Source organism: Phalaenopsis equestris, unplaced genomic scaffold (assembly GCF_001263595.1).
Source record: "Phalaenopsis equestris unplaced genomic scaffold, ASM126359v1 Scaffold000552, whole genome shotgun sequence".
Lineage (NCBI taxonomy): Eukaryota > Viridiplantae > Streptophyta > Magnoliopsida > Asparagales > Orchidaceae > Phalaenopsis > Phalaenopsis equestris.
Window position 1 is genome coordinate 617,645 of NW_018164992.1, and position 15,463 is coordinate 633,107.

At 35.9% G+C, this 15,463-nt stretch overlaps 1 protein-coding gene across 1 annotated transcript in view; it reads right to left on the minus strand.

Moving 5' to 3' along the window:
• LOC110029132 (probable GTP-binding protein OBGC2) overlaps positions 1-15,463 on the minus strand; it is a 30,836-nt gene that overhangs the window by 8,472 nt on the left and 6,901 nt on the right. The window contains exons 4-7 of the mRNA XM_020731267.1: positions 7,857-7,940; positions 4,536-4,613; positions 2,305-2,505; positions 2,106-2,213 (exon numbers count right to left, since the gene is read on the minus strand). Coding sequence (XP_020586926.1) covers positions 2,106-2,213; positions 2,305-2,505; positions 4,536-4,613; positions 7,857-7,940 — 471 coding nt within the window. The remainder of the gene's footprint in view (positions 1-2,105; positions 2,214-2,304; positions 2,506-4,535; positions 4,614-7,856; positions 7,941-15,463) is intronic.

Genomic DNA, 15,463 nt, shown 5'->3' on the forward strand with positions numbered 1-15,463 from the left:
TGAAGATGGCGGGAACTGTGAATGTGTGGGGCTGCGGGACAACAAAGGGAGGGCTGTCCCGGGTTGCAACAACTAGGGGTATTGCTGGACAGCCAAGACAGACGGTGGGAACGAATGGCAGCAAGGTGGGAGGTGGCCGAAAGGGATGGCAACAGGTGGAGGAGGTGGTGGTCGGTAGTTGGAGTTGCAGAATGACAACAAGGTTGCTGTCCGGTGGTTCCGACATCGAGTTGGACAGCAAGGAAAGGTAGTGGCGACAACGAAGGCAGAAGTATAGGGGATAAATGTCAACATGACCGCTCCAACACTTGGAACGAGATCACCACCTCGGACGGACTGCAAACAGAGCACCACCATCTTTGGATACAGCCCTAGAAGAGGAAAACCTAATGCCAACTGCTGTCCCGACAGAAATGCAATCCAAAACTATACTAAAAAAATATGAAAAAAAAAACATATTTATAGACTTACGGTAAATAAGAGTGAATCCCACTCCAAATAGGAGGGAAATCCACACCAGCCCTCATGTGGACTAGCCCAAGCTGCACTCGCCCGCAGAACTTTGTGGTACTGTAGCAGAGCGAACAACTCCCACATCAATAGGTACATTCATGGGTCGAAAGATGGTAGTCTATAGCAAATTCCTTGTTATTTTATTCAGTGGGTAGCACATTTGTACCCATAAATGTTGATGATACTTAATTTGACAAGCACGAAGAAAAGAATATTGAGCGGGCTAAAAGTGAAGCATCCCTTGATTATTTGTGCAAACTTCCCACACACAGATGAAGATGCATATGGAAAGAAGCTTCCAAAGTCATTACCTGGAGAAATATTCTTAGAAAAGTATGTTGAACACGATGATGAATTTACGGCTATTGAACTTGAATGGAGCTATGCAATTAGAGAACCTACCAAACATACAACCTATGAAAATTTCCGTGTTGAGGTTTTCAAAGCACTTCTAGGTGTAGCGCAACAAATAAACAACTTTCTACACTTTGAGAATTAATGTATCAGTGTCACAATAGCTACAATGTGTGGATGGCTCTCAAAGAATAAGCAAGCTTGGCAAGTTGGTGCAAAAAATACTATATAGCTCACCCAAGCACACAACTTTATTTGATGCAAAAATTAATGGAGGTGGCTCAGGTGGTTTTGTATGTGAGAGGAAGAAAATTGACAAGTATAAAACTAACTATTAGAAGCAGATTAACATATCCAAGTCTTCAAGAAAGGTTATTTGGTATCAGTTAGACTGCAGATAAAGCAATTACTTACAAGTTCATTTGAAAAACTCCAGCCCAGACGTGACCCATTCCAAATTGTTAAAAAGATTAATGGAAATGTACACAAAATTGATATATTAGAAGACTATAATATTTATGTTACATTTAACATCGCTGACTTCTTGTCGTATTACGACGTTCCAGATGTTTTCAGAGCAAAAGGCGAAACCTCTCCTTCCTGGGGAAAGTGACGTAAGGGCGGATCCCGCAAACTCTAGCACATGCGGGATCGAACAGGACGGGATTTTTGTCCCGTGAAATTTCTGTAACAAGATTTTGTTGCCTGTTTGGTGTCGCAATAGGATTTTAACTTCTCTTAGTACAAGTATGTTGCTTTAAACCTGATTTTAAGACCTTTGCTTTTGATATATGTTATTTGCAAAAATTCTCTCTGTTTTCTTCAATTTGAATAGTTATAACCTATTTTTATTCAAGTGGTAAATTTGAACCTTGAAGATAACAGGTGGTGGAACCTCCACGATGACTTGCATGCTCCCGATCATCCACCACTTTGCTGCCCTTCCTCCTGTATTGCAGCCAAGCTGCCCTTTCACCCTTCCAACCTCTATAAAGTCACATATTTGCCACCGTTTCCCCTTCCCCAACATCTCCCCACTAGATCCACTTCTTAAATACCTTCTAAAAAATCTAGAATGGTGTCACTATGTCTATTGTTTAATCCAAATAAATTGCATTGGCAAATGCATATAAACTAAGTATGCTTGCAAATTTGGTAACACGCCAAGAGAATTAGCAGAAGCCAACTTTTTCCATAAAAGCGGCTCACTAAATCAGGCAAGTGAAGGTTGAGTTTACCTCCTTCACGGTCATATAATCATTCACGGGATTTTCAGCTGCTGCATCAACAACATGAACCAAAAGCCTAGTTCGCCTCAGGTGCCTCAAGAAGTTGCGACCAAGACCCTGCAAATTTTTTATTTACAAAAAAAAAAAAAGGTATTTTTTGCTTGAAAAGCATATACTATTAGCATAAAGGGAAAGGGAAAAGCAGCACCTTCCCTAAATGAGCACCTTCAATAAGGCCTGGCATATCTGCTAAGGTGGCTCCAGATGTATAACTTGATGCCCCTAACAGAGGGTCTCCATCGAGATGACCAAGATTTGGCATGAGTGTTGTGAAAGGATAGTCAGCAATGCCAGGTTTTGCAAGTGTGATTGCAGCCAACAGAGTTGATTTCCCAGCATTTGGAAGCCCCTAAAAGAAGAGAAAAAGATCACATTCACCAAAATGATTTTAGGAATGATGTTAAGCAGCCAAGTTCAGCAATAATAAGGCAGAAATGTAGAGCAGTTTTTGAAATGCGCCGGAAAAAAAAAAAAGGAAAAAAAAACATGCAGTTACAAGTCTAACACCCAAACTTCAATTTCTGCACACATACCACCTTACCTATACATCAAATGGTGTGTTTAACTCTTTAAAAGTTGAAATGGTGGGATTTTTTTATGTGATATGAAAGATTTGGGTGGTATAGATGTAATAAGTAAAGTTTAGGTGTTAGATATGTAAATTAAAAGGAGCGGAACCAATCCTTGTTATCAGATAATATGGTACATAAATGATTAAAATACAAAAAATATTTCTTTTAGCAAAAAAAAAAAAAAAAGATAATATCACCAAATTTATAAGAAGAAAATATAAATGCATAAAAATGTAAAAAATCAGAAATCTTTAATTCAATTAATAAAATAATTTATTGAAAAAAACTAATTTAGACATCTTTTATGATAAATGGGCAAAGTTGAAAATTGAGAGTGGGCAAATTTATGAAAAAAGTATCTTCATAACATAAAAAGTGTAATTAAGGGCGGGCAACTGCCACCACTGGGCATAAGTTAGTTCCTCAATACATAGGAATTGGGCGGTATGTATGTAAATGCCCCAAAAAAGTTTGCAAGGAAATCATCTTATGCAGGCAGAAAGAAAGGGACTATTACATCATTAATGAAGCACCCAAGGTTCTGCAAAGGTATGTATTTTCAAGCCACATTTCACTTTACTGTTCATGAAATTTGGACAAGTACAACAAAACGAGCTACTGTAATAAGATGCTTAAAGTTCTGGAGCAGTTATTATTATTATTTTTTTTGTCTTAGTTTTGAAGTGAATATGAATACCATTAATCTCACAGTTCGCATCTTACAGAAATAAAGGGAAAAATATAACATAATTGGCAGGGACATCAATGAATTTGATTAAAAAAAGAACTTATTGATTCATTAAAAAATGTTTGGGTTAGAAAATCATGTATTCTTCTTTTCTTGGGACCAGGTAATTAAATGAAAATCCTTACTAGGATAAATTCGAAGTAAACTGTACCCATAACCACCAATGAAAACGTTTCTTACCTGTAGATGGGTTGAAATAAAAAAAACACATAAAAGAAAGGTAGGAAATGGCTTCTATATCTAACATCAACAGTAGGGGAGAGGGGACATAATGCCAGCAAATTCTAAATTCAATGTATCCATTACTCAATAAGAAAGAAATATGAATGAAGCCAAGCAACAACTAGAAACAAGTAAATCACTCAACTTTAAAAGCATCGGACTCCAGACAAAGTGAACAATAGTAAAAAGTTCCACTCTATTTCTTGAAATGAGCATATTGCATTACCATATCAAATAGTTACAAAAAGCAAAAAATGCTACCAAGTATTTGCAGAATGAGATCTATCATCTCTCAAAATGGAAAAAAGCCCACGTGACTTGGGTACATGTGTAACAGAAAAACTATGTTTAAGTGCCAATTTGGCACAAAAATAAGCAGCTCTGATGTACTGGAATATAACCTGTCTGAACTGAGTATGGATTGATATTGGTGTCAAGGAATTACCTTTTACTAAATGGGAAATTTACATACCTTAGCACACAACTCTTATGCATTTACAATTACATGTCACACACCAAAACATTCTTATTTACACCCCTAGCACTCAAATGCTTAATATCACATGAAAATTAGCACTATAACTACTTTTTAAAAGTCAAATACACCTTTCCATGCATAGGTTTAAAACAAGTGCTATGTATGTAAATATGAATGTTTAGGCATGAGTTATGTAAATAAATAAGAATTGTGTGCTAAGATATGTAAATTTCCCATTTAGTAAAAGGTAATTCCTTGACGACAGCATCAATGCATTTAAGTACCAGAACGATAAGGTTATAAACAAATTAATAGCTATAAGTGTGTTTTTGAGTAAAACAGGCATAATTTGCCCTTACCACAAGACCTACATCAGCAACCACTCTAAGTATCAGTTCTAAGCTCACTTCCTCTCCAGGCTGGCCAAGAACAAGAACCTGTAAAGTCGAGCAATATAAAAGATTATAATGTCCTCTGAGTTTAAGATCATAGATAGTAAGCATGTGCTCGAAAAATTCAATGTGATGTTATCACAAACTAGGATTCATATAATTTATAATAACAAAATTAAAATATGTATGTTTTATTTACTATGCATGGTTACGCTTCATTCAATTAAAAAAAATGGGAGTAAACGTCTTCAGGGTTCAACTTTTGATTGCGTGCTGTAATCATTTTTCTTTAGATGAAGTTTTCTTTTTTGAAATTCCAGTTGGGGCAGTTTTTTACTGGTTTTTCGTGCTTCAGTCTTAATTCTTGTGCATTAACAGAAAGGTTGGTAATAAAATATTGCTTTCCCGAGAGATAAAATTCCACACAGATACTTCAGCAAATAGCACAGATTCATTCTTGAAATAAAACAACGCCAACACAAAGAAGTCCAAATTTGCACAGGCAAAAACTCCAGTGAGCTTAAACAATTCCACTCAAAGTCAATAAAACTAAACCAATTCTTCACTGAAATGGCAGAGGAATCACAAAAGTTAACATAGGCCTAGCTTAAGGAGATTTAACTAAAAGGCTTTTAAAATGCTTTATATTATAAGATTCATTTAGGACAGTTTTTCACTCTTTAGTTCTATAGACCGTTACAGAAAACTCTAAAATACTTTGTTTGGCTAAACAATGTTTTCCTTTTTCCGACTTTTTGAAATGTTTTTTATATACAACTATTGTAAACATGCAACTGCAACCTATTCTCACGATATAACATTTTTAAAGCTCTAAATATTTTCCTCATTGAATGATACAATAAATATGTGATTCATTTTTTCTTTAAAAATAAACTGAACAACTGTATGAATAAATAAGCAATTTAGAATTGTTAGATGCCTTCATTTAGAAGTGTTAATAAAATATTTATATAATCATAATACATTTAATTGAGAGCTTCTATCATTAAAATTTATGTGTGGTGATTTACACATTACTAAGTTTCAACATGAATTCTAAATGAGGAATTTTTTGATGTATTGCAAACCTAAATCTAGCTCACACATAAATGCACATGCAATAAAACGAAAAAAAAGTTTACTTCATGTGTTAGAATTTGCATATATTACACAACCGACAATCAACCTCCTTGAATTGGACGCCGAAAACTTCTTCCATTTGGTACTGTAAGTGATCAAATGCAAATATCAAATTCTCAATTTAAATTGATTCCTATCATAACAACACAAATTTAAATCACTTTATTTTTGAATGACATTTTACCACAAAATATCTCCTCCTCGTACACATGTTGAAACCTACCACCTCAAAGAGAGATTATTTTGCAGATGAAAAATAGAAAAATTAGATTATTAAATTATATTCCTACTCTCCTCCTCTTCACCCTCTATTTCTTCTTCTTCCTCTTTTATTTCTTCTTTTTCTTCTGTTTTTCATTTCCTTCTCCATTAGCCTGCTACCATCTTCAGATCTGTTGTCCTCCTACGAGAATGATATGATAGGAAGCTTAATTGCTAAATGCTGATGACTTGAGTGATAGTTTATTTATTTATATACACATACACACACACACTCCTTTGCAAATATAAATTGATATCATTAACTAAACCGTCTGAACCATCCAAATCTTCACCAGTCGTTGCATGACGATTTAAGTGAAAAAACTCGGATTTCCATAACTTGCTAGATGATACACTTCCCAATGAACCATATTATCAAAAGAAAACTTGAAATTTTTTTTATTCAAATGAAAACTAATTCCATAGCTTTCTTATTTTTTCAGAATTAACTATACTTATATGCATCAACATGATCAATTTGAAATGTAGAATGCCATAGAATGATTTTTTTATTGTTTTTATAATAGTTAAAATTTATATATAATTTATTTTTAGGTGAGTTACATTTATAACTTATAAAAAATTTGAGTATTACACAACAAGCCTCCAAGCATGGCGAAAAGCATCAAGTACAAATCTACAAGTCTATGTTCATTACTAGAAACAAGTTAATTGGGTATGAGTATAGCACACCATACTTCGAGTCCAATGGAAAGCCACTAAATAACATGAACTTGTTACATTCTCTTCCACATTTCCACTTCATTTTAACTGAGAAACCAACGCAAACTAAATAATAACTAAAATTGGACAGAAAAATCCATAAATAAAGGTCGATCATGAGGATTTCAAGATTTAAGAAAATAGTGTGTTCAACCTAAACCCAGCAAAGAAACAAGAAATCGTCCACATAATACTTCCAAAAAGGGCTGAGAGATGGCGAGCAAAAAAAAAGCTAAAAATATTCACAAAAAGTCAAGCGTGCATTGGTTGGAGGTGGGAGGTGGGAGGGTGGGAGGGAGTGTGTGAGAAAGAGAAAGATGATTAATCAAACCACTTCTTTATTTCACAGTGGCTAGCATGGTAGAATTTTAAAAAGAAGATTTACATACATACTACATAATTCTTATACATTTAAAAACTCAATGCCTAAACTATGGTATTTATTCACAACACATTAGTGCCATAATCTCATCAACATGTATGCATTAAAAGGTGTGCTCTACATTTTAAAAAAGTAATATCAGTGGTATTTTTATTATGATCCTAAAGAGTTGGATGTTATACAAGTAAATATTAAAATTTAGGTATTGGATATGTAAATATTAAGATCTATGTGGCATATGTGCAAATCACCAATATTAAAAGAATAATGAGGGTCAACACAGACAGGTTAAACATAAAAAAAGGGAATTAGGTTTTTAATATGCTATGCCACCATCCATTCCAACAAACAGCTCAAACAAATGATGTTGATAGGATGAACCCAAAAAACAAACCAAAACAAAACCTAAGCAATGGTATACAATAAATTATTCCTGGTTCAAGTTAGGATCAGGCTTTAAACTTAGCAGATCAAGCCCAAATGCCACCACCAGCTTTGAATTGGGACAGCATTATTTCCAACTCAAACATGGCCCAGATAAAAATAATTTACGTCCAATCTTGAAACCTAGAAATATATTCAGAGAGGCATTTCAGCTTTCACATTTTCACATTCAACAAGCCTGAGTTATTGTGTAGTTTAATGCATGAGAATTAAATCACACAAAGAACACCGAAAGTGTGAAATTTTCTGTTAGAGAAATAAATAGAAAAATGGAAATCACTACATAGAAATGGAAAAGTTAGGAACTCTAGTTCTCTCATTGGAAATAACAATCTAACCTTGTCATTTTCATCTCTCATAACATTTGTAGGTAATGTTGTTAATCTTTTCCTTCTCTGTTCAGGAATCTCCAACAAGCTAATCTGCAGTAAGAAGAAAATCAATTACATGGTTTATAATCTGAAATCAGAACCATAAAAAAGTTTCTGATTGTATAAAGTCAAGTCAATACAAAGCATGGAAATCAGATCATTTTGTACTGGAATTGATGAATGGAAGGGGCAGACCTCACTTGGAGTGCTAGTGAGCCGAGCAGACTTGAGCTTGACTCGTTAACAAGCTCACGACTCGAGTTTATTGAGCCACGAGCTCAAGTTCAAGTTTGTCTACGCTCGGCTTGTGGGCTCTTGAGCTATTTTGACTAGTCGATGCCTTCTCTGAAGAGTTGTGGTGACACCCCTACTCCAGTCATAGATGCATGCCTTATCAAAGGAGCTCCTATAATAATTTGATTTTCAGCTCAAGCTCGAGCTTGCATTTTGCCAAGCTTGAGTTAAGCATAACTTGAGCTCGGCTCGACTCATTTACATCCTTGGACCTCACCTGCATGTGCCAAGCCCAAGCCTGCTCTGGTTGAGCTGCTTGCTAGTCCTTGAAAATATAGTAAGAAAATATGCAATTGAATAAAATAAATAATTCAGATTATTTTTAATGTGTCGAAAATCTGTGTGTTATGATTCTTTTCATAACTAGCACGGGCATAGCTTGCAAGCTCATAGTCAAGGTTTGCAAGTCTAGACTTTTCTCCAGAAAAGACAACTTTGATCTTTAATCAGCTGACCACGCCTATCTCCATGATACCAGAAAAGTTATCAGCATCATTTTTAAATCATAGAATTAATGTTTAAACAAATAAACTATTCACCATATTTGCATTAATAACTATTGTTGATATCGACTAAAAGCCAACAACAAATAAGCAAGCCTATCACTAGTCATAAGAATCAATCCTTCATCGAGTAGATTTGTTAACCATACCTTCCTGGCTAATTAAACTTTTTTTACCATCCAGTAGACCAAATTATGCAATGATTAACTAAAATTAGAGTTAAGTAAATTCTCTGATTAACTAAGAACATAATTACGTTGATTAGGACTACAATTATAAAAATTAATTCCAATTAATTTCACAATATAACATTAACCAATATACTAAATTAAATTAATAAATTTAGTGGCTTTGTGTGAAAGTTTAAGATTTAAAATGAGAAAAATAGGGAGTTAAAAACTGAACGAATTACATCAAACCCAAATCAAACCAGTTACGACATGTATCACTCAAATCAAGGATGATAATCAGTTGTTATGCTCACTCCCTCATACCACCGACATCATCTGAGCACACAATTATAGAACGGGCCACCCTTCTTTTAAAAATCCTCAATATATGTTTTGTTCTCTTTTCATAAGATTTTCATTGTAAGACTTGTAAAATTGTGAAATATTATTTGGTTTTATTTCCTAAAAGTAACTCTAGAATCTCTAGTCCTTTTGTATTAATAAATTTTGATATCTAGGGACTCTCCAAAATCTGTAATATCTCTGAAGCCACCAATTTTATTATGTTTATCTATGATTGCTCTTGAATGATATAAGTATATTTAATTCAAGACAAATATGATGTCAGCATTATAATATATATATTTTCTATTATGATAAATAACCAATTCGACTCTAATATCAATTTTTTTAATAATAATATACATAATTATTTCAATCACAAATTATCGGTTATCATTCAGAAAGAATTTATAATCCCCCAATTTTCATGCTCTGACACTACTCAACAAAATGAAGTGACTGAATGGAAAAATTGCCACCTTTTTTAGGTGACTATGATATTTCTCCACAACAATGAAATGCCAAAAAATTATGGAGAAGTTGTTCCAACAGCTACTTATTTAATTAATAAAATACCCTCCATAATAATTTAATAAGAAAATCTTATAAATTATTTGGGAGAATTCTTTCCGATAAACAGCTTCTCAAAAATCACTCCAAAAATTTCTGAATGTGTTGCTTACGTTCATATTCATAAATAATATAGAGAAAAAATTAACTCAAGAGCTTTCAAGTAAGTACTTATAAAATAATGTCACATAAAAGGAGACAGGTGCTATAATTCACAAATAAAAAGTTTCTAATGGTCATCATTCCTAATAAAACTCATAACTTCTTCACTCAAACTCATCTTTAAGGGACAAATTTCCAACCTGAAGATAAGTTCAATCATATTCTTCATCTTAACATTCTAGTAACACAAAAAATTACAAATTCAAATATAGTATCAAATGTATCTCTTCAAGTTTGTACATGAAGGAATAAGCCTTGTAAGAATCTCAAGCAAGTTCAAGACTCAAAATCATTATTGGGAACACTAATTAACTCACTACCACTTATTTATACCTCATCTCTCAATAAAACTTATTTCATAAATTTTCTCCTTCTCATAAGGCCTTTTCTAATTAGTATCAACACCAACCTCATTTTCGTTCCCCAAACTCTAGTTGAAGTACTTGAAAATAAAAATTCAAAGAATGTCATGAGAAAAGGCATGAATGCCTTGAAAAAAAAAAAATCATAAAATGGAAATCATTGAATTACCAAAAGATACGAAGCCAGTCGAATACAAATGAATTTTCACAATCAAATACAAAATAAATGGCAGCCTAGAAAAGAACAAAGCAAGATTGATGGCAAAATGATATACTCGGTCATATGAGATTGACTATTAACAAACATTTGTTCTTATTGCAAAAATGGAAACTATTTGTATTATGATATCATTAGCAGCAAATCATGGTTGCTTACACAACAATATGATGTAAAAAACATATTTCTTACATGGGGATGTAGAAGACGAGGTATATAAGGATTCACCACACAAATTTGATGGCCATGCAGATTCAAAATGACCTTATACGGACTGAAATAATAACCAAAAAATTGGTTTGACAGATACAAGAGTTATGAAAGGAGTTAGACACAAACAAAGTCAAGAAGACCATACTCTCTTCACAAAGCATTCTCCAAAGCATAAAATTTCTATCACTATTATATATATTGAAGATATGATTGTTATAGGAGATGACAATCAAGAGAAAAAAACTCTCAGAAAAAGACTTATTAAAAAAATCCAATCAGAGAGCTAAAAAAACTCAATATTTTTTTTGGGAATAAAAGTACTTCAATCGAAAAAAATATATATTTTTCTCCCAACAAAATATATTATGAGTCTGTTGTATAAAAAAAAAAGATGAGGGAATGCAACTCATGTGGAACCCTAACTGAACCATGACAAAAATAGACCTTGATGAAAAAGGAAGTGATGAAAAAACATGAACACTATTGTCTGTCAACTTTTTGATTTCGAAAAGTATTTTTATAGTTTTGAAAAGTAGATGATTTAATTTAACCTAAAAGGTATATAATTTTATGAAAATAGTGTATTTTAATTTTAAAAAATGAGACCGACTGGATCTCATTTACCCAATAAATTTGTATAATCGTGTCCGGTACCACAAATGATACACCTTCTCGAAAGATAAGTGTACCCCGCGGCGATAGACCCAATCATACAAACTACGAGGTTTGTGACATCCATTTGGTCTGCGAACCTTTTATATGTGACTGACAAATTCCCCTATTTAATACAAAGATTAAATAGAGTTTATTTTACATGGATTCCAAGTTCCCTATAGAGGCAAACCCCTATAGTTATTTACATCCCAAGTGACGGGAATCACTTGAGAAAACTTTCGATAATGATCAGTGGTTCTAGTATTCAAGAATTCAAAGTTCAGGTTTTCAAGGTAAAACGTGAAAAAACAAGTGAGAATTGTTCAAATAAGAACAATCCTTTCAGGAGTCCAAAGGAAATAAAAGGTAGGGGATGTCACAGATTCTGAGGGAAATCCTCAGTGACTACTGTGTGGCTGTGTTTTAGAGAGGATTTTATTTGAATGTTAAATCCCGTCAATTTTATTAGTTGGGACTTATATTTGCATAATAACTGGTTATGCAAATAGCCCGCAAAGATAAGAGGTTTTACGTCATTCTAGATGACAACCTCGAAACCTAAGGCGAGTTAGGACTTACGCTGCACAACATGGTTGTGCAGGCGCCTAAAAGAGGGTGAGGTTTTACGTCGCTCTAGACGAGCTACCTCAAAGTCCTATAGGTTGTTTAAACTATGAAAGTTTAGTTGGTGTAGGCTCATTCTGCTGTTGTAGAATGACGACCACCTCCACCTGTAGTTCGCTCCAAACTCCTTGCCGTGCTGCCCACGAAGTTGCTCTGAGTTCCTCGTCGCAGTAACAGTCCTAAAGTCTAAAGTTCAAACAGTTTACCAAGTGTGTTTCAATGTCTCAGTTTGGTTGTCATTGGGGAGGGTTCAAGTTGATTAGAGCGACACTGGTTAGAATCCCACGGTTCCCTCGTTCTGGTATCACTATTTTGTTTTGAACTTACTTAGTTTAAATGAGTTGTGAAACCCATTTAAACCGGGGAGATCTCATTAGCAACTGTGGGTTACCTCCTCCGAGGGACTCCCGTAAGTTTGAAAGAACGTGTTACTTTTTTTTTTTGAAAATGTTGTTTAATTTTGAAAAATCGTTTTGTTTTGAAAGTGAGATTATATTCAGTACCTGCATAATGTCTTTTAGAGCAAGAGTAATTGCAAAAAAGAAACAACAACAAATAAAATATATCTGTGTACGTGGCGTATCTGCTGCTGATATTCTTGTTGCATGTTTAACTCACAAAGCACAATATAATTTGCAGAGAATTTAAATAAATTGCGGAGAAAAGAAGAAAACAGTAGAACAAGTTGTAGTAGCAGTTAAGAATTCCATGAGAGGTGCAAACAGGTGATCCTACGGTTTTCTACAACTACTGACTGTAACTAGCGAGCTAGTATAGTGATCCTACGACCTCCTCCAGCTCCGGTAAGCAACTAGCAAATGTGTACGGTGATCCTACGACTCCGGATAGCAGCTAAGAATTTCGAATAACGCCTACATGAGTTCCTATGAACCCAAACAGCAATGGGCAACACCTATGCGGCTTCCTATGAACCCGAACAGAGGTGGGCAGCAACTAGATGGCTTCCAAACGATGGTGGACAATTACTAGGTGGCTTCCTACGACATTGGGTAGCAAATAGAAGCATTGGACAGCAGTCCTACAACTTCCTACGGCGCTAGGCAGTGACTAGAAACATTGGACAGCACTCTACAGCCTTCCTATGACACTGGGCAGCAACTAGAAGCATTGAACAACAGTCCTACAACTTCCTACAACCCGGGGCAGCAGCTAGCATGCTTGTACGGCGATCCTACGCCTTATACAGCTTTTAAACACTCCTAACAGCCCTTAATTAGCAGTGGACAGCAACCTTATATCTTAAACGGCTCCCAAACGATGAGTTTAATTCCTCCAAAACAGTGAGTAAAACAGTCCCCAAATGATGGGTTTAGTTCCACCAAAACAGCGATTAAAACAGTCCCCAAATGATGAGTTTAATTCCTCCAAAACAGTGATTAAAACATCCCCAAATGATGGGTTTAGTTCCACCAAAACAACGATTAAAACAGTCCCCAAATGATAAGTTTAATTCCTCCAAAACAGTGATTAAAACATCCCCCAAATGAGGGGTTTAATTTCACCAAAACAGCTTTTATTAACTCACAAAACGTATTTCTTAAAGCTCCAAAATGGTGCGCAAAGCAGCGCCCCTCTCTCGGATGATCAGAGGTAACATGCAACTTCCTACCCAAAATTGCAGTAAGTTTTATATGGTATGAAAGATTCGCATGGCATGAATACAATGGGCAGAGTTTATATGTGAGATATGTAAATATACGTTTGAATTGAGTGGAATGTTTTCCTCGATTCCCAAATCAGCCTAGATAAGTCAGTTCACAAGAAACCCTTATATTGCATGAATAGCTTCCACCCTCTTCCACCAATCAAAAGCAGAGGAACCTTAGATCTTTGCAAAAGTAAGAAGAAAAGCATGTAAACTTTAGGTATTTTTTTTAACCAATCTAGAGTTAAATAGATCTTCAAATCTTTCTAAAAGAAAAAAGAAAAGCATGTAAGTTTCAGATTTTCCCCCCTATGTAGCCGTTATCCGTAGTTGTAGTATCTAAGGAGAATGAGTCACATGGTTCCTACTCCAAACACTGAAGTATTCTAAATGCGTCTAGGGCAAGTTCTACAAATTTAACCCAATCATAACAATAGCTATTCAAGATTAAGATTGCATCACATAGAACTAACATTTCCGTAAAAAGCAGCAGGTAGAGAATATGGATGCATGTGTATAATTCTTCCTTGACTAAAGAAAATAAACTGAATTGTAAGCATATGAGTGCAAGAGTTTCAGCCTTCCTGCTAAATTCTAATCAAGAGAGAACAGTAACCAACTTCAATTTTATTCTTCTTCAAAATTAAAGGTATCTATGTGAAAGAAAACAAAGTTTAAAGCGAGAAGTTTGGACCTGTACCGAAAAATTAGATCACACAGTAACAGAAGAGGGAGTTCGGGCAGACACTTTTGTTCGATCACACTGTAACTGAAGCCTCTCCTTCGTGAAGAAGAGGGAGTTCAGGAAGACGCTTCTGTTCGCAGAAGAGGAGCTGGGGCCGAACAGGGGAGGGAGAAGGCGAGCGGGAAGCTTTCTGCGATGAGGGAGTTGAGTAGGGGATGATCGAACGAATCCGAGGAGGGGAGAAAGGAGGCGAGCCTTCCTGTTCGCAGAGGTGGAGCAGGTGATCTGTTCGCAGAGGTGGAGCTAGAAGGCGTCGAGCCGGTAGGAGCGAGCGGGAGGCGGGATTGAGCGGAGATGGCTTCGGTACGGGAGACGGGATCGAGCGGCTCTTCTGTCGCGTTCGAGAGGGAGGAGCAGGCGATCGTGAGGGAGACGGGATCGAGCGGCTCTTCTGTCGCGCACGAGAGGGAGGAGCAGGCGAGTGCGAGCAGGGAGGCGAGGATCTCTGTCGAGCGAGATCGAGCAGAAGCAGGAGGAGCAGGCGTTCCGGAAAGGCAGAGGAAGACCAGGCGAGAGTCTCGAGCGGGAGAAAGAAATAGACAGCGGGATCAATAACCGCTACTAGCGGGGAAATTAATGAATTCCAAATACAGGGGGAGATTAAATGAAAAACATTAAGACCTGAATTAATTTTAATTAAGGCAGAATTTAAATAATTCATTTGAATTTCAAATTCAGGTGAGCTTGTGCCTAGCCCGTGTTCAACCCGAGTCCAACCTGAATCGAACACAAGTCGAACCTGGGCTGAGCCCGGGCCCGCGCACTGCTAAAAAGGTGCATCGATATTCGTGCTAGACGCTTGTGCACAAAACTATAGAGACATGGGTCTCTTCTAGCTAAAGTCGATGTTCCGGACGCGTCGGCGAGGTCCGTTTCGTCATCCGGGGTCGTCCGGATGAGTTTGTTGGTGGACGAATCAATTTAAGCCAAAATTGTGTAGGGTGCGATGCGTGCGCAAAATGCCACGTTATCGAGCGTTCGGGTCGCAAAGGGGTTCCCTAGGGGCTGCTCCTATTAATGTAGGAACTCGACTCGAGTTTCATGTGTCGATC